The sequence below is a fragment of the Pongo pygmaeus genome, chromosome 8 (genome assembly GCF_028885625.2).
Source record: "Pongo pygmaeus isolate AG05252 chromosome 8, NHGRI_mPonPyg2-v2.0_pri, whole genome shotgun sequence".
NCBI lineage: Eukaryota > Metazoa > Chordata > Mammalia > Primates > Hominidae > Pongo > Pongo pygmaeus.
Genome location: NC_072381.2, coordinates 94,033,141 through 94,054,036, shown reverse-complemented (window position 1 = coordinate 94,054,036; position 20,896 = coordinate 94,033,141). Strand labels below are relative to the sequence as shown.

The 20,896-nt window shown below is 39.3% G+C and overlaps 1 protein-coding gene across 6 annotated transcripts in view; it reads right to left on the bottom strand.

The window, feature by feature from the left end:
• The window catches only part of STAMBPL1 (STAM binding protein like 1), a 137,617-nt gene that overhangs the window by 109,620 nt on the left and 7,101 nt on the right, over positions 1-20,896 (bottom strand). For 4 of the 6 annotated variants that reach the window (XM_054435669.2, XM_054435668.2, XM_063670579.1 and 1 more), the window contains 2 exons: positions 8,042-8,115; positions 240-322 (listed from right to left, as the gene is read on the bottom strand). In XM_054435669.2, coding sequence (XP_054291644.1) covers positions 240-269 — 30 coding nt within the window. In that variant the 5' untranslated portion in view covers positions 270-322; positions 8,042-8,115. Of the gene's footprint in view, positions 1-239; positions 323-8,041; positions 8,140-20,896 lie in introns of all 6 variants that reach the window. The other 2 variants (XM_054435670.2, XM_054435673.2) reach the window with 2 other exon arrangements.

Genomic DNA, 20,896 nt, shown 5'->3' with positions numbered 1-20,896 from the left:
CTGGAATCTAGCCAGATAAACTAAAATTTTAGACTTTTGTGGAAGATAAAATTTATTTTTAAGTCTTACAAAGATAGCTTTATTAGTCACTTCCTCAAAGAAGACAACCACACAGATGGATGAAAAACTACAAGTGCTAAACTTCTTAAAGTAATTGTGACTCATTTCACATTTGTATGTTTCTGTTCTTCTTTTTGGGCTTTCCAACCAAATGTTAGATATCAGCTGGTGTGACCTACCAGAGAATTCACAGTAAAAGGCTGATCCATGTTGTCTTATCTGTGAAATGAGGATGTTCACTGTTTCTTCTCAATCACTTCATCTGTTTCAAAAACAAGAAGCAGAACTAAAGTTATTTTTTGAGACCCAAGTTTGAAATCCCAAACCCCAGGGTTATCTCTGCCTCAGACAAACAGGAACAAATTGAAATAACTTATATAACCTGAGTGTTTAGACAGACTGTTAGAAATCTCTTCCTGAAAATACAAAACTGCAAGTGGTTATAGTTTCTTGAAGCTGACCTTTAAAAGTGAAGGTGTGAAAATAATTCACATTTGACTGGCACCCAGTATGGATCTGCTGGGGGATACCTTACTTAGAACTCTATGCAAGGTTATAAAGTAGGTTTGCTTTCTTCAAAGGAATAAAGAAGATAATATTGATTAGAAGCATGGACTGTTAAACCTAGAGCCGGTCTGGATTTAAACTCAACCTTAGAAATACGACAGGCAGAATTCTAAGATAGCTCTGTGATTCCTGCCCCTTGATATCTGTATGTTTGTGTAATCCTCTCTGCTTGAGTGTGGTTAAGACCTGTAGTTGGCTTCTAACCAATAGAAGATAGCAAAGGTCATGGAATATTATTCCCATGATTATGTTGAATCATATGGCAAAGATGAAGAGATATTGTAGATATATGAATCTCCCTAATAATGTTAAGTTAATCAAAAGAAAAATAATCCTGAGTGGTCTGGATCTAATCAGGTAAGACCTTTAAAAGAAGTAGATTCTCTCCTGCTGGCCTTAAAGACTCAGCCACCACAAGTTCCAAAGCTGCAAAGAAATTAATTCTGCCAATGACCATACAAGCTTGGAAAATGACTGCAAGCCTCTGATGAGACTCTAGCCCATGTCAACAAGTCAATTGCTGCCTTGTGAGACCATGAGCAGAGGACCTAGATAAGCTGTGCCTAGACTCCTGAACCAAAAAGCAGCAAGATAACACATGTATATTTAAGCCATTAATTTCATAAAAATTTGTAAAGCAGCAATAGAAAACAAATATGTTTAGCTGTGTGACTGCAGGGAAGTTATATAGCCTTTCTGTGCATCTACAAAATGGGAGAAACAGTGGTTCCTACATCATGTGGTTGTTCTAGGATCAAATGAGCTAGCACATAAAGTCCTTAGAGTATCAATAGCTCCTAGCATACAGTCAATATTTTATCAATGTTAGCTATTACTAGAATCTTTATTTTATAGTTGAGACAACTGAGGCTCAGAGAAGTCAAGTGAATGTACCCAAGTTTAAATATTAATTCAATAAATATTAGTAATTCCCATCCTTTTTATGCTAGTTTAGGTGAAGCTCTGTATCACCACTTTCCACTTCTAAATTTATTTTGTCCTTTATACCCCACTCATCACTTAGATGACTTTGAACATGGGTCTTCTCCTCAGTTTCTCATTTAGGAAACAAGGGGTTAAGATGGATTCTTTTCAGTTATAATATTCAGTGATTCTAGAAATCTCAGAAGTAGATCAATCAACAGCTCCAGTGCTATTTTCTGACCTAAATCCATGGTGGAGGAACCCTTCAAGAAAAATTACTCTTGTATTCCAGTCTTTCCCCTCCATTGTCTCCAGTAATCCCTGGAGTAAACATTGAGCTCTAAGCCTGCAGGTTAAAAAATGCCCAAGAAAGAAAAACCATGGTTCATCACAGTGTAGTTTAGAAGCTGAGTTAACAATTTTGGCACCACTGAATGTAGGCAATCCCAACTGAGGAATTAATACTTCTCAGTCAGAAGAAATAAACCAGGAAAAAAAGACGTTAAAAGCGTTAAAAAGACAGAGCAAAGGCTTATGGGGAACGTGAAGCCGGGGAGGGAGGGGAACAAGAAAACACTAGTAAGTCATTTATTGGGGCCTTATAAAAGAGTAGAATTGGCCAGACACAGTGATTCACGTCTGTAATCCCAGCAATTTGGGAGGCCGAGATGGGCGGATCGCCTGAGGTCAGGAGTTCAAGACCAGCCTGGGCAACATGGTGAAACTCCGTCTCTACTGAAAATACAAAAATTAGCCAGGCATGGTAGCGCACACCTGTAATCCCAGCTACTAGGGAGGCTGAGGCAGGAGAATTGCTTGAATCCATGGGGTGGAGGATTCAGTGAGCTGAGATGGCACCACTGCACTCCAGCCTGGGTGACAGAGCGAGACTCCAGCTCAAAAATAAAATATTTTAAAAGTAGAATTATTTCTTTTGATGATTGCTCAGATCCATAAAGAGACAGCATAGAATTTAAAAGGTTGAAAATATTAGGATAGCGGTTTTTACATTTTACTGCATCTAAAATCACATAAACCTGAGATCTGTTTAAAATGCAGTCTCCTAAGACCCACCCTAAGGATTCTGAATCCATCGGTTTTAAGCCCACAAGTAGGTATTGTCAGATATGGCCCAGTGATTCCAATACATGAGGTTTCCAAACAATACTTTGAGAGACACTGCATTTCAGAATGAATTAAGCAGGATTCTTAATTGCAGGCAAAGGTCTGACTCTTGAATTCATAGAAGGATAATGAAAAAAACACAAACTTCTAGGAGGGCCAGAGAAATCAGGTTTGGAAGCCACATATCCAAGAAAACTGCCCCAGACTACACAGCAGCATTGGTCTGGTGAAAACACCTCTGCTATCTCTATCACTTGATGAACAGGGGATTCTACAGCTTCTACTACCAACACCAGCAACTCCAGCAACTAGCTGCTGCCCTGGGAACGATGTGCAGCCACCGTACTTCTGCATGTCTCTAGTTTCTATTTCAAAGCATGAGATGCAGGTGTCTGACTGGCAGAGTCTGGGTCCCATGCCTGCAGCCTGGCTGAAAAGATGGCCGAAGATGTAAATATCTAGCACTTTATCCTCCTGTAGGAGGCAGTGGGACATGTCAAGAGAGGAAAGGTGGATTCAGGGCTGGGTGACCAGAAAACAATGCTAAGTGTGAGCAGAAACAACGAAACAAACATTTCTGTAATGAGCTTCTATATGTATGAAATGTATAAACATATCTTAAACATCAGAGTTTATTAAATTACTATAGATAAAAACTATTCACTCCCCCATATGAATATATTAATAATTCAGAAATAGAAGCCAACTCCCCTGAAATCTAAGATGAAAGAAGTTCACAGACTGGTCAGTCAACTTTTTTAACCATTTATTAGCTGATGGTCCTGTCTTAATTCCTTTATCTTTTGCCCCCTAGTCCTGGCACTTACAGTTGCATTATAAACAATTGCAAGATCAACATAAACAGGTATGTTTTCTAGTTCAGTGGCTCTCAAAATGTGGTCCACGTTCCCCACGATCCTGTCAGGGAGACTGTGAGGTCAATATTACTTTTATAATACTAGTAAAACATTATTTGACTTTTTAAATATCAATCTTTCACAGTTGTATAGGGGAGATTTCCAGAGGGTACAAGAGTTAATGGAATGCTTACTTGCATACTCTTATAAATGTCTGTTTTGATTTTTAATAGAGTAAATATAAATAGATATAACTCACATAAACAAAGCTTTTTAGTGTCCTTAGTAATTAAGTGTGTAAAGGGGTTCCAAGACCAATAAAGTTTGAAAACCATGGCTCTAGATCAACAATGCAAACAAATAAACAAAACAAAAACTCACCATGCTACCTCAATCTAATCAGAAATAAAGTGGGCCAGGAGAATCTAAAACAGGAAAAATTAACAACAAGTACCACTTTCCATTTGTGCTACTGTGGTCTTACCAAAACAATTAGAAAATTTGAACTGAGGGTACAGTAAGAGGTACTTCACCTCATAGTATTTGAGACCCACAGATGCTAACTAATGGGAAGTATTCAGTATCATGCAAAAATAAAATAAATTCCCTCACCAAAGTGGAAGTCCAAAGTGCTATAAAGCACACGGTGCAAACAGCCTTTGGAGTGAGATAAGCCTGGGTGTTGAGTCTAGGCTCTATCATTTGCTTGCTAAATATCCTTTACTGAGCCCCCTCCAAGGTTTACTTTACTCATTCGGCAGGGTGCTTGTCACGGCCACACTTCGCTGCTTTTAGAGTGGCTTAAAACTAATGGAAAACATTCATCAGAAATGCCCGCTTTAATCTCAGCCTACTCCCTAACCTCTACCTCACATTCTTGTAGCTTGATAACATATGAACATCTGAACTACAGCCTTGTGATCCATTTAACCTGTAAGACATCTCTTGAGAGTTCTTGCTTCAGAGCTCTTGCCTTCTTGCTTTTATTGCTAGCCCCTTTTCCCCTTTTCCTGACCATAACCTCCAAAGACATCATCATTTTTTTTCTTTAATCTGACCTTTTATAGAGGAGTAGGGGAGTGTCTGCTTTCTGTTAATCCGACTCACAAGAATGTGGGGAATCATGGTGTCAGAACCATACATATTCACAATGAGCACATGGAGGCCAATCCCTGTCCCAGAGATTCAGCTAACAAGTAGCTCCCAGAACCAACCGAGAAGTCGACTGTGCCCAGAGGGGATGTGGCAAAAATGCCGTCTCATCCATAAGTGGCCCGGGAGGGGGTAAGTATCCTCTCCAAATTGGTATTTCACAGCTCTGAGCTTGTAACAGTTTATTCTCTATATAACCATAGCAAAATCCTCTTGGCTTTTGTGTCCCTGTAATGTCTCCAAGTCTGAAGCCCCCATGGAAACATTGAAGAGTCTCAACAATTCTGCCCTTTAAAATCAGCAGCAAACAATGCAAGAATGAACAGAGGAAAATATCTGACCTAGCATGGTGCTTATTTTGTGATTTTTTCAGCCTTAATTTCCTTTTCTTTTCTTTCTTTTTCTTAAAATAGTGTGTGTGTGTGTGTGTGTGTGTGTGTGTGTGTGTGTGTGTGTGGCAAAGTTCAGAATCCTGACCCATTTTCATCCACAGAGAAATATTTTCCAGAATTCAGAAAGGAGGTGACTACCAGGCAGTGAACGGTCTCCTAAGAGACTCAGCATACAGTAAACAGCCAGCGAGACCATCACCCAAATGTGCCATTTTCTCCCAGGCACTTCTTTTGACTTGAGTGCCCTAGTGACCTGGATAAGTAGGTGTGGCCCACTGGCAGTTAAGAGAGGACAGAGCACCTTATACCACCTCCAGCAGTCTCATTTCTAATTGGCCAAACCAACAGCCACTGGGTTAGTGGTCATGTTTTCCAGGAAGAACATGGTGCAATTTACTCAGTTGGAGGTAGACAAAGAAAATTATTGTAACTCAGACTGTAGGCTGCAATGACCTAATCTGATTTAGATAAAGGGAGGTAAAGGGTCATTCCCATGTCTTAAATGACAGAGACAGAAAGAAGGATCTCCTGAGTCACAGTCTTACAGATTGGGCCCTACTTCAGGAAAAATAAATAAATCTAGGCCCACCCTTCATGTCCCTTTTGAAGGATTTTAAAAATTCAGACATCAAAAACAAAGATTACATTGATTTGTTTTCACACTTATCTTCTGTAATATCTGCAATCAGAAATATGCTGTGACCTAGATGATAAATAATCTTTACTAAAATATTGATAAGATAAAAATGAAATGATCATAATATTAGAAATAGCTTTTATTGGATTTTTTCCCTATATTTGTAAGTACCATATATTATCATTTACTAGGTGCCAGGTGCTTCTCTGTTACTTCTAGAGGTATATTGCACATTAAATATACCAGTCACAACAGAATGGTTTATATTAGATCAATGAGTAAGAATGCAGTTGTTACAGGAAAGATGATTAAATAAACCACTCCTGATGCATGTGTTAAATTACTCTGAGGTAGATCTAGGCTACTCTGAGTGCAAGCAAGTCACACACTGGGCCATAAAATAATTATTTTGCATAGTGTAATACAAAGTTTTTATCCAGCCACCAAGATGAAGTGGTTCGGTGCCCTTAGCACAAAGAGCTCAGGTTTGGGGGCCATATACTACTTTAGGAGGGTCCAGTTTCTATCACTAGTTGGGACTGCTACAGCAGCTTATTTAACCTTTTTGTGCACCTTATCTTCATCTATTAAATAGGGACAACAATAGCTTTCCAGAAGAATTCAACTAAAGCTTAAATGAGGTAATAAAGTTCCATTATAGTTCCCAGCTTGCAGGAAGAAACTCAAAGAAAATCAGTTCTTTCTCACAGCAAATGTTGGAGAGGTGAGGTTAATGACCTCTGCTAAAAGTTGACTTCTATTACAGATATCAGATGGTTGGCTGATGTGTAACTACTTGCTTCTTTGCAATGAACTTTTGACAGACAGTTATCTATCCCCTAGCCACCACTACTTCTTCCTCACCAGCAGGGCCCAGTCCCCCTAGAGATAGTCACTTTCTCAGTCTCCCTTGTAGTCAGGACTTGGCTGGTTGGCAAGTGACCAAATATTGGACAATGAGACCTGAGGGGAAATCTGTTGGGAGGATTCTGTGAGAAATTTTCTTCTCTAATACAAAGAGACATCCTAGGGAATATATGCCTTTTCATCAGCTGAACATGTGACTTCACATAAGTCTTAAAAGGCAGCAGCCATTTTGCAACCTAGAAGGGTCAAGTCCAAGGACAGCCAGTGTCTGGAGGATGGCAGAGCCCAAGGGTGGAATGAGCCTGGCTCCTTGCTCACATGGCTGAGCTGCTGATCTTACCGTGCAACCGTTCTCTTCTAAATTGTTATTATATAAGATTTAAAATGCCATTACATAAGGCACTCTTAGGATTCTGTAATATGCTCCCTAATTAGTATAGGATTCCTCTGGAAATATAAGAAAATCTTTAGCTATATGAATCCCATGACAAAAGAGATGATTCTGAATAGTAAAATAGTAAATAATAATCATAAAATGTTGTGAGATTTAAATATTTTTGAAGGAAACAGTTCCAAGATATATTATTTACTCCTTAACTTAAAATAGAAACATTAACCCTTTCTTCATAATTCAACATTAACAATGCTTCCCTCCATTTCTAATTTGCTCCGTTTAATCTGTCATTCATTTAGAAAAAAATCAATTAAAAGGCAACTTATTTACTAAACTTCTTGACTTCGGTCTTTTTCCTCCTTTAATCTATTTTCTCTCACTGATAAAATTATTTGAGATTATTTACGGAATGAAAGTATAGACTAGGTGTGCATCAGGAGAGATCTTCTGTGAGTGAACCACCTGCTGATTACAGCAAATGTGCTACATGATTTCTAATTTTGCTGCTCAAAAAGCCTTTTATCTTACTTGTTTTTTTCCAGACTGTCTTCTAGGTAAGAGTGAGCTGAATTCTGGGCAGGCAAGGTACTATGTCGCCTTCAATAGAAAAAGATAGCCAAAAAAAAAAAAAAAAAAAACTGTATAATAACAATAGGTACCATTAACAGAATGCTTTCCTTCCCTGGCTAACTGGATGCATGAACACACATGATCTCAGTTAGCCTTTTCCAATAGGAGGTAGTTGGGCCTTGGGATTAGACATGCAGTCTCCAGGGTTAGAACATCTGAATTCAAATTCTGGCTCCAGGAACCACTAACTGCAGAATTGCAGCTTCCCAAACTGCAAATGAGGTTGATAATGAATAGGGGTACTGAGAAGGTGAAGTGAGATAATGCTTGTAAAACATATAGCACAATGCTTGGTGCCAGTAAACACGCAACAAATGATTACGACCATGATTTCCATTTTACAGATAAGAAAACTAAAGCCTAGAAGAGATAAGTAACTCAAGCAAATGACAGAGCAGGGACTCTAGGTGCACAGGAGTTCAGGGCTCATACTCACAGTCATACAGCAACACTAACGACTGGCCTCTCATAGTAATCAGGAAAATCCAAGAGAAGGTCACATCCTTGGGCCTTGGACAAGAATGACAAAATTTACTGTGGAAATGAAGATTTCAGTTCAGCATTACAAATATCTGATTCATAATCTCCTCCCTGCCAAAGAAATAAAAGGACATTCATTCCCTTCAAAATTTTTTTTTTTTTTTTTTTTTTTGGAGAGGAAATTTCACTCTTGTTGCCCAGGCTGGAGTGCAATGGCGCAATCTCAGCTCACTGCAACCTCCGCTTCCTAGGTTCAAGCGATTCTCCTCTTCCAGCTTCCTGAGTAGCTGGGATTACAGGCATGCGCTACCATGCCTGGCTAATTTTGTATTTTTAGTAGAGGCGAGGTTTCACTATGTTGGCCAGGCTGGTCTCGAACTCCTGACCTCAGGTGATCCGCCCGCCTCGGCCTCCCAAAGTACTGGGATTATAGGTATGAGCCACCATGCCCAGCCCCCTTCATTTGTTTCATCAGCAGAATGATTCAGTGTCTGTGGACTGACTACATGGTATATGTAGTTAAGAAATTCAAATCCATAATTATTCTATCTAGACACAGTTCAATTCAAAATATTTGCTGGTTTTTAATATAAATTCTACACTTTTGTGCTATATGAAAGGCATTTCATATGCTCATCAATGTACTAATTTTAGATTCTTTTCTAAATGTGATGATTCAATTAATATGCATTATAAAACACCTGGCAAATGAATTTGAGGTGCTGGAGAGAGATTCATATTTGTACACAGATATTTTTTCACCACAAATTCATATGAACTTGCTAACTGTGCTCTCCTCCTGTTAAAATACTAAACATTCCTGGAAATAATGCATTTCTAAAGATAAGCTACCCATAAGGCACTAAACTTTAATGTACATTTTAATATACTTCCTTTTTTATTGCAATTTGCTTTCAAGAAAATACTATCCAAAAGATACTTAGTTCAATGAAGTATAATGAGTCACAAACAAATGTTTGAAATAGCATCATTTTCCTGCCTGTCAGTTGCCTGAAAGCTCAGAAATGGAGTTAGTCCTTGGGCATTATTAATCAATTTTATTTAATTTTCATAACTTTCTTAAGGACAGTAGTTCTACAAAATGAACTGAGTCCAGCACTATTATTCAAAAGCAAAAGAGGGCCATCCTGAAGTACTTCTCATCCACTGCTTCTCCAGTGTTCTCCAACCACAAGAATCTTAACTGTTTAACATGTCGCAGCAGAGGCTGTATTCATACGTTTGGTTTTGCACTGGACAATCTCTTCAAAGCAGCAGGCAGAAACAGAAAAGGCAGTTTCCTTCTTAACGTTCCCTGGCAATCCATTTTAAAGAGTTTTCTTGAAGAGCTCCTTATTCTGGCAAAGTTGTTAGCAAGTGGTCATCTGCTGTTCAAATTTGCTCACCACTCATCTCCTTCCTACCTTCCTACCCTAGAGCTGACATCCCCCTGATTTGGATGCCATGTTCCCTCTGGGAGTGGTTCCTGCATAACCTGCCTGCATTACAATGACTTGGTGGAGGAGGGGTGTGCTGGCCACACACACACAAACCCCACAGATTTCTAGGCCCCACTGAGTCAAAATTTCTGGGAAGGGTGCCCCAGGGATCTCTAGTTTTTAATCAAGCAGCCCAGGATGTTTTTATGCACATTAAAACTTGAGATTCACTGCATTAAACAGTTACAAACCCCCACTAAGCACCTGGCCTTGATCAGCTAAACTTTCTCTATTTAAAATCAACTCCTGCCTTGGCCTCTCTGAAGTGGAGGTGTTTCCTTTCTCCTCCTTCACCCTCCATCTCAAATATTAATATTCCATCTTTTTCTCTTGATATACCTTTATTCTATAAGACACCTTTTTTTTTTTTCATGGCTTCAGCTTAATTTGAGCTTTAGCATTCTACCTTCAAATGTCCTCCATCCATTTCCACCAGGATACCCAACTGTGATTTTTCATTCAATACAATCCGAGGCTAAATGGAACTTTCCTGTAAAAATTGATAGCTCCAAATAAATTTATTTATTCATTCATTTATTCAATGTTACTTATAAAGCCCCTACTTTGTGCTTTTATGGACCTTACATTCTGCTAGGGACCAGGAATGGGGCAGAGAGGTTTAAAAATAATAAACAATTATCTAATAAAGATTGTGGTAACTGTGACAAAGATAAAATACAGAAAACAATGAGAGTTATACATTTTTTTGGCAAAAAATACCTTATAAGTGATGGTGTATCCTTCATGATGTATCAGGAAACATATGTTATTGATTTGTTCAATTATTAATGATGTTAATCTTGATATTTGTTTAAGTTATATCTGTCAGGTTTCTCCACGATACTATTTTTCTCTTTATAATTGAAAAGTATTTTGTAGGGAAACTATGCAAATATACCATTGCCCACTAATTTTAGCATCTGAAGATTTTTTTCCCTGAGACAAATATTCTGGTGTTTGAAAGTGGACATTTTTCGGGGAGGAGCCAAGATGGCCGAATAGGAACAGCTCCAGTCTACAGCTCCCAGCGTGAGCGACGCAGAAGACAGGTGATTTCTGCATTTCCATCTGAGGTACCGGGTTCATCTCACTAGAGAGTGCCTGACAGTGGGCGCAGGACAGTAGGTGCAGTGCACCGTGCACCAGCCGAAGCAGGGCGAGGCATTCCCTCACTCGGGAAGCGCAAGGGGTCAGGGAGTTCCCTTTCCAGGGGTGACAGATGGCACCTGGAAAATCGGGTCACTCCCACCTGAATACTGCGCTTTTCCAATGGGCTTAGGAAACGGTGCACCAGGAGATTATATCCTGCACCTGGCTCGGAGGGTCCTACGCCCATGCAGTCTCGCTGATTGCTAGCACAGCAGTCTGAGATCGAACCGCAAGGTGGCAGCGAGCCTGGGGGAGGGGCGCCCGCCATTGCCCAGGCTCGCTTAGGTAAACAAAGCAGCCAGGAAGCTCAAACTCCCTGGAGCCCACCACAGCTCAAGGAGGCCTGCCTGCCTCTGTAGGCTCCACTTCTGGGGGCAGGGCACAGACAAATAAAAAGACAGCAGTAACCACTGCAGACTTAAATGTCCCTGTCTGACAGCTTTGAGGAGAGCAGTGGTTCTCCCAGCACGCAGCTGGAGACCTGAGAACAGGCAGACTGCCTCCGCAAATGGGTCCCTGACCCCGGACCCCCGAGCAGCCTAACTGGGAGGCACCCGCCAGTAGGGGCAGACTGACACCTCCCACGGCTGGGTACTCCTCTGAGACAAAACTTCCAGAGGAACAATCAGACAGCAGCAGTCGTGGATCACGAAATTCTGTGGTTCTGCAGACACCGCTGCTGATACCCAGGCAAACAGGGTCGGGAGTGGACCTCTAGCAAACTCCAACAGACCTGCAGCTGAGGGTCCTGTCTGTTAGAAGGAAAACTAACATACAGAAAGGACATCCACATCAAAAACCCATCTGTACATTACCATCATCAAAGACCACAAGTAGATAAAACCACAAAGATGGGGAAAAAACAGAGCAGAAAAACTGGAAACTCTAAAAAGCAGAGTGCCTCTCCTCCTCCAAAAGAACACAGTTCCTCACCAGCAACGGAATAAAGCTGGATGGAGAATGACTTTGACGAGTTGAGAGAAGAAGGCTTCAGACGATCAAACTACTCCGAGCTACAGGAGGAAATTCAAACCAAAGGCAAAAAAGTTGAAAACTTTGAAAAAAATTTAGACGAATGTATAACTAGAATAACCAATACAGAGAAGTGCTTAAAGGAGCTGACGGAGCTGAAACCCAAGGCTCGAGAACTACGTGAAGAATGAAGATGCCTCAGGAGCCGATGCAATCAACTGGAAGAAAGGGTATCAATGACGGAAGATGAAAAGAATGAAATGAAGCGAGAAGGGAAGTTTAGAGAAAAAAGAATAAAAAGAAACGAACAAAGCCTCCAAGAAATATGGGACTATGTGAAAAGACCAAATCTGCGTCTGATTGGTGTACCTGAAAGTGATGGGGAGAATGGAACCAAGTTGGAAAACACTCTGCAGGATATTATCCAGGAGAACTTCCCCAATCTAGCAAGGCAGGCCAACATTCAGATTCAGGAAATACAGAGAACACCACAAAGATACTCCTCGAGAAGAGCAACTCCAAGACACATAATTGTCAGATTCACCAAAGTTGAAATGAAGGAAAAAATGTTAAGGGCAGCCAGAAAGAAAGGTCGGGTTACCCACAAACGGAAGCCCATCAGACTAACAGCAGATCTCTCAGCAGAAACTCTACAAGCCAGAAGAGAGTGGAGGCCAATATTCAACATTCTTAAAGAAAAGAATTTTCAGCCCAGAATTTCATATCCAGCCAAACTAAGCTTCATAAGTGAAGGAGAAATAAAATACTTTACAGAGAAGCAAATGCTGAGAGATTTTGTCACCACCAGGCCTGCCCTAAAAGAGCTCCTGAAGGAAGCACTAAACATGGAAAGGCACAACCTGTACCAGCCGCTGAAAAATCATGCCAAAATGTAAAGACCATCGAGACTAGGAAGAAACTGCATCAACTAACGAGCAAAATAACCAGCTAACATCATAATGACAGGATCAAATTCACACATAACAATATTAACTTTAAATGTAAATGGACTAAATGCTCCAATTAAAAGACACAGACTGGCAAATTGGATAAAGAGTCAAGACCCATTAGTGTGCTGTATTCAGGAAACCCATCTCACGTGCAGAGACACACATAGGCTCAAAATAAAAGGATGGAGGAAGATCTACCAAGCAAATGGAAAACAAAAAAAGGCAGGTGTTGCAATCCTAGTCTCTGATAAAACAGACTTTAAACCAACAAAGATCAAAAGAGACAAAGAAGGCCATTACATAATGGTAAAGGGATCAATTCAACAAGAGGAGCTAACTATCCTAAATACATATGCACCCAATACAGGAGCACCCAGATTCATAAAGCAAGTCCTGAGTGACCTACAAAGAGACTTAGACTCCAACACAATAATAATGGGAGACTTTAACACCCCACTATCAGCATTAGATAGATCAACAAGACAGAAAGTCAACAAGGATACCCAGGAATTGAACTCAGCTCTGCATCAAGTGGACCTAATAGACATCTACAGAACTCTCCACCCCAAATCAACAGAATATACCTTTTTTTCAGCACCACACCACACCTATTCCAAAATTGACCACATACTTGGAAGTAAAGCTCTCCTCAGCAAATGCAAAAGAACAGAAATTATAACAAACTGTCTCTCAGACTACAGTGCAATCAAACTAGAACTCAGGATTAACTCACTCATTTAAAACCGCTCAACTACATGGAAACTGAACAACCTACTCCTGAATGACTACTGGGTACATAACGAAATGAAGGCAGAAATAAAGATGTTCTTTGAAACCAACGAAAACCAAGACACAACATACCAGAATCTCTGGGACGCATTCAAAGCAGTGTGTAGAGGGAAATTTATAGCACTAAATGCCCACAAGAGAAAGCAGGAAAGATCCAAAATTGATACCCTAACATCACAACTAAAAGAACTAGAAAAGCAAGAGCAAACACATTCAAAAGCTAGCAGAAGGCAAGAAATAACTAAAATCAGAGCCAAACTGAAGGAAATAGAGACAAAAAAAACCCTTCAAAAAATAAATGAATCCAGGAGCTGGTTTTTTGAAAGGATCAACAAAATTGATAGACTGCTAGCAAGACTAACAAAGGAAAAAAGAGAGAAGAATCAAATAGATGCAATAAAAAATGATAAAGGGGATATCACCACTGATCCCGCAGAAATACAAACTACCATCAGAGAATACTACGAACACCTCTACGCAAATAAACTAGAAAATCTAGAGGAAATGGATAAATTCCTCGACACATACACTCTCCCAAGACTAAACCAGGAAGAAGTTGAATCTCTGAATAGACCAATAACAGGAGCTGAAATTGTGGCAATAATCAATAGCTTACCAACCAAAAAGAGTCCAGGACCAGATGGGTTCACAGCCGAATTCTATCAGAGGTACAAGGAGGAACTGGTACCATTCCTTCTGAAATTATTCCAATCAATAGAAAAAGAGGGAATCCTCCCTAACTCATTTTATGAGGCCAGCATCATCCTCATACCAAAGCCGGGCAGAGACACAACCAAAAAAGAGAATTTTAGACCAATATCCTTGATGAACATTGATGCAAAAATCCTCAATAAAATACTGGCAAACCGAATCCAGCAGCACATCAAAAAGCTTATCCACCATGATCAAGTGGGCTTCATCCCTGGGATGCAAGGCTGGTTCAATATATGCAAATCAATAAATGTAATCCAGCATATAAACAGAACCAAAGACAAAAACCACATGATTATCTCAATAGATGCAGAAAAGGCCTTTGACAAAATTCAACAACCCCTCATGCTAAAAACTCTCAATAAATTAGGTATTGATGGCACGTATCTCAAAATAATAAGAGCTATCTATGACAAACCCACAGCCAATACCATAGTGAATGGGCAAAAACTGGAAGCATTCCCTTTGAAAAATGGCACAAGACAGGGATGCCGTCTCTCACCACTTCTATTCAACATAGTGTTGGAAGTTCTGGCCAGGGCAATTAGGCAAGAGGAGGAAATAAAGGGTATTCAATTAGGAAAAGAGGAAGTCAAATTGTCCCTGTTTGCAGACGACATGATTGTATATCTAGAAAACCCCATTGTCTCAGCCCAAAATCTCCTTAAGCTGATAAGCAACTTCAGCAAAGTCACAGGATACAAAATCAACGTACAAAAATCACAAGCATTCTTATACACCAATAACAGACAAACAGAGAGCCAAATCATGAGTGAACTCCCATTCGCAATTGCTTCAAAGAGAATAAAATACTTAGGAATCCAACTTACAAGAGGCGTGAAGGACCTCTTCAAGGAGAACTACAAACCACTGCTCAATGAAATAAAAGAGGATACAAACAAATGGAAGAACATTCCATGTTCATGGGTAGGAAGAATCAATATCGTGAAAATGGCCATACTACCTAAGGTAATTTACAGATTCAATGCCATCCCCATCAAGCTACCAATGACTTTCTTCACAGAATTGGAAAAAACTACTTTAAAGTTCATATGGAACCAAAAAAGAGCCCGCATCACCAAGTCAATCCTAAGCCAAAAGAACAAAGCTGGAGGCATCACGCTACCTGACTTCAAACTATACTACAAGGCTACAGTAACCAAAACAGCATGGCACTGGTACCAAAACAGAGATATAGATCAATGGAACAGAACAGAGCCCTCAGAAATAACGCTGCATATCTACAACTATCTGATCTTTGACAAACCTGAGAAAAACAAGCAATGGGGAAAGGATTCCCTATTTAATAAATGGTGCTGGGAAAACTGGCTAGCCATATGTAGGAAGCTGAAACTGGATCCCTTCCTTACACTTTATACAAAAATTAATTCAAGATGGATTAAAGACTTAAACATTAGACCTAAAACCATAAAAACCCTAGAAGAAAACCTGGGCATCACCATTCAGGCCATAGGCATACGCAAGGACTTCATGTCTAAAACACCAAAAGCAATGGCAATGAAAGCCAAAATTGACAAATGGGATCTAATTAAACTAAAGAGCTTCTGCACAGCAAAAGAAACTACCACCAGAGTGAACAGGCAACCTGCAAAATGGGAGAAAATTTTTGCAACCTACTCATCTGACAAATGGCTAATATCCAGAATCTACAATGAACTCTAATAAATTTACAAGAAAAAAACAAACAACCCCATCTAAAAGTGGGCAAAGGATATGAACAGACACTTCTCAAAAGAAGACATTTATTCAGCCAAAAGACACATGAAAAATGCTCGTCATCACTGGCCATCAGAGAAATGCAAATCAAAACCACAATGAGATACCACCTCACACCAGTTAGAATGGCGATCATTAAAAAGTCAGGAAACAACAGGTGCTGGAGAGGATGTGGAGAAATAAGAACACTTTTACACTGTTGGTGGGACTGTAAACTAGTTCAACCATTGTGGAAGTCAGTGTGGCGATTCCTCAGGGATCTAGAACTAGAAATACCATTTGACCCAGCCATCCCATTACTGGGTATATACCCAAAGGACTATAAATCATGCTGCTATAAAGACACATGCACACGTATGTTTATTGCGGCACTATTCACAATAGCAAAGACTTGGAACCAACCCAAATGTCCAACAATGATAGACTGGATTAAGAAAATGTGGCACATATACACCATGGAATACTATGCAGCCATAAAAAAGGATGAGTTCATGTCCTTTGTAGGGACATGGATGAAATTGGAAATCATCATTCTCAGTAAACTATCGCAAGGACAAAAAACCAAACACCGCATGTTCTCACTGATAGATGGGAATTGAACAATGAGAACACATGGACACAGGAAGGGGAACATCACACTCTGGGGACCGTTGTGGGGTGGGGGGAGGGGGGAGGGATTGCATTAGGAGATATACCTAATGCTAAATGACGAGTTAATGGGTGCAGCACACCAGCACGGCACATGTATATGTATGTAACTAACCTGCACATTGTACACATGTACCCTAAAACTTAAAGTATAATAAAAAATAAAAAATCAAATGAAAAATAAAAAATAAAAAAAGAAAGTGGCCATTTTTTTAATTCCATTTTTCCTTCTATAATTATTAGCTCAGTTGACATTCTTACTTGAAAGCTGTTTAATTTTTACATAGAATTTTTAAAATTTAAGCTTTCAAGTGGACCTATTTTCTTTATGGTATCTAGGTTTCTCAACATTCTTTAAAAGGTCTTCAAACTTACTCATCATAAACAATTTTAAAATATGTCTACTGATCTTTTCTTCTGGTACTTCTGTGGTTAGTCATTTTTGGGTAAATATATTTGACCTGTGTGGAATTTATTTTTATGTAAGGAGTGAAAGAAGAATATGGTCCTTTCTTGACCGCTAGGCAGAACAGCCTTTTTCCTTCTGCCTCAATTATAACTCGGAATTGACTCCAGTTCCATGAAATATACTTAACTTGCTTAATTCCCAACTCTTCCCAACAAAGTGATCTGCCCAAATGAGGCATTTAGTACATATTTATTAAACGCATATACTCTGGAAGCGATGGATAAAGTTACAGAGAATAGAAGAATTGGTAGCCCAGAGAGGAAGCAAGTATGCAACAATGGAATGAGGAAACCCTTGTCCAAACTGAAGAGCAGTGAAAGAAATGGAGAAGGACAAACAGTTATTGGGAAAGATTCTGAGGAAAAACCATAGAACTTGGAAGCTAAGTGGCTATAATGAGATACAGAAGCATAAATAAGCAAATATATTGTAAATGTTGGCATCTAAAAGAATTGGAGATGGTGATGCTTCTGACTTCACTATCAGAGGTGAAGAATTGTCTCTTTCATCTCTATGGATGGTACCAACAACCAGTCACTTACACAAAATCTGGCAAACTCTGATATTAGCAATCCTGCACCTACCCCTTCCCTTAACCCCACATCCAATCTATCACCTGCATGTGCAGATTCAGATTCACCCTCCAAAACATCTCTCAAAACAGCAGGTTTTCACCATCTTTGCGGGGAGGCTCCTTAATGTACACCCCACCCTTTTCTCTGCCTGCATTGCTAGAACTGCCTTCTAGTTGTTGTATTTGTTTCTATCTTGCTCCCCTTTGATTAATTCTACCTGGTGAAGAATCTACCTGTAGTGATCTTCTAAAAATCTGATTCAGATATTGCCATTCCTTTGCTTAAAGCCCTTGAATGATGTTCTATTGCTGTTAATATCCTATAGCCTTAATAAGTCCCACAAAGCTGGGTCTGACCAGACTGCCTCCTTAGAGCCTTCTTTCACACCACCTCCTCCACTGGCTTCTTTCAGTTGCTTAGATGCACTATGCAAAGTCAACGCAAAGGCACCCCATCCTCAGTTCACACTTCCACTTTCTACCCATCTTTCTGGTGTTAGCTTAAGCATCTCTTTTTCAGGCAAGTTATTTTTGACCATCATCAGACTAGGTCACTCTCTTGATTACATACTCATGAAGAAACATCAAATAAACCCAAATCAAGGGATTTTCTAGGAAACAATCAGCCAGTGCTCTTAAAAAGTGTCAGGATCATGAAAGACAGAAAGACCTAGGAACTATCGCAGATTAAAAGAGACTAAGGAGGCATAACAAATGAATTCAATGTATGATCTCAGATAGGATCCTTGCCCAGAAGGACTTCGGTGAAATTTGAATAAGATCTGTAGATTAGACAATAGTACTGTATCAGTGTTAATTTACTGATTTTGACAACTACTGTGGTTTTGCAAGGTGTTAATATCTGAGGAATCAGGGTAAAGGTTGTATAAAAACTTTGTGTACTATTTCCACAATCTTTTGAAAGTCTAAAATTATTTTAAAATAAAATATTTTGTAAATGCTTGAATAGTACTTTAAAAAATCTTTTCAACAAGTAAAAGAACAAAAAAGTTTTGCACCACTGACAGCTATAATATCTATTATCTCTAAACTATAGGAAACATTTGCATAACAGTAAGAAAAAGAGTAAAAATGGGCAAGTGACATGAGCAAGTAATAAGAGAAATATAAACAGTTAAGTCACAAGAAATAAACATCTACATTCACTAGTAATTAAGAAACTGAATTCAAGGCAGGTATTTAATGTATTTGATTGGTAAAATTTACATGATTGGTCCAACTCAACATGGATGAGGATTGAAAAAATGTCAATTTTTAAAATAATATGCATTCCTGTTGACTAAGCAATTCCAATTCTAAGATTTCCCCATAGATTTCCCTGACCATTTAATATATACACACACACTGCAGCATGGTTTTAAAATATCAAAATTTTGGAAATAAAAATAAATAGCCATCAAAAGAGGAATATTTAAAATAAAGAATCTCTATAGCATATGAAGCTGTTAGAAAGGACTTACATCTATTTGTACTGAACCAGGATGTCATCCAAGTTAGAGCATTAAGTGAAAACAGCTAGCTGTGGAGTAACATATAAAATATAGCTCCATCCTTGTAATATGAATACAAATGTATTCATTACGTATACTGGAATTTTTTAAGAAACAAGTCTGGAACAACATTTACTGAATTTTTCTCAGCTGTTCTCTCAAGGGTGGGATCATGAGAGACTTTCACTTTTTATTTATTCATTGCTGTACAATTTGTTATAAGTATGTATCACTTTGTAATCAGACAAATTATACTTTTTTATAAAACCTACAAGTTTTGAATAGGTTGCCCTGAATTTGAATCCTAGCCCTTCCAATTTCTACATGTGTAAATTCTGGTAAATTACTTAGCTCTCTGAGTCTATTTCTCTCGTTCAAAGTTAAGAATAATTGTGTCTTCCTTGCCTCACAATATTAAGGTACTGGTAGTTGTAGCAATTATTCAAGGACTTCCTAAATCCTGGCCTGAAGCTGAGCTGGGTGGCCTTCATGTATATACCATAACATCAACAGCAGAAAAAAGCAATTTACCAAAAAGCTATAGACCTTTAGGAACACAGAGTTGGAGAACCCTACTGCATAAACCCTTGAAAGTCAGTCCTGCCAAATTCAGGGCCCCAAGTCCTCACCCTTTCTTTCTGCCTTTACGGTGACAAACCAGCCTGCTTCACCCACCTGTTCCTTGATCCTCTGTTTCTGGACAAGGTACTGTGTGTCTCTAGCTCAGGTGTGCATTTGTTTGCATCCAGTTAGTCGCCCGCTCAAAAACTGCACCACAGTAACTCAGTGCCTGCCAGAAGAGGTCTAAACCTTCGCCAGCCCTTCAGTGCCCTCTGTTATCTGAGCCTTTCCCCTTCTCTGTGTCTTCTCTGTGTCTACTCACTAATATGTCTTCTCTTACTTTCCTTTGATCAAATCAATCTCTGCCCTATCCAAATATCTGTCACTCAGAAGGATGTACATTATCTCTAAAAATTCCCACCAACCCTATGGTTTCCTGATTCCACCCATCAAAAGAGAGATCATATTAAGACTAGGAAAGGCAATATATTGTACCTTTATGAGAACTCCAAGGCAGCACTGACATATATATTATTACATGAAACTGTCTATCGAAATCAGGAGAAACAAATGCTCAAAACATAAAAGTAGAAGAAAGAATTTGAATATAAGATTAGATTTAGCTCTTAAGCAGATTCTTCTCAAAAGGGTGGTTTACTGAGCACCTGCATCAGAATCTCCGGAGAAGATTGTTAAAAGGAAGGCTGCTGGGTGCAGTGGCTTATGCCTGTGATCCCAATACTCTGAGTGGCTGAGGTGGAAAGATCACTTGAGCCCAGAAATTCAAGATCAGCCTGGGCAACATGGTGAAACCTCGTCTCTACAAAAAAAAAAAAAAAAAAAAATTAAAAATAGCTAGGTGTGGCAGCATGCACCTGTAGTCCCAGCTACTTAGAAGGCTAAGGTGGGAGGATCGCTTGAACCCACAAGGTCAAGGCTGCAGTGAGCTATGATCACACCATTGTATTCCAGCCTGGGTGACAGACCAAGACCCTCGTTTTAAAAAGATAAAAAGGAAGGCTGCCAGACTCCACTCAAACCTTTTGAATAATCATCTCTAGGGGTGGGATGGAGGACATTTTCTTATTTTGAGCCTAGTTTGAGAATCACTGCCCTAGTTACCTAAGTTATTCAATAATATTATACTCGACAAAAGAAAAATAACTACGTGTGCCATAGAAATATGTTAGAGTTATATTTCTTTCAAGATCCACATTTTAATTTATTAAATTTTTCATGAA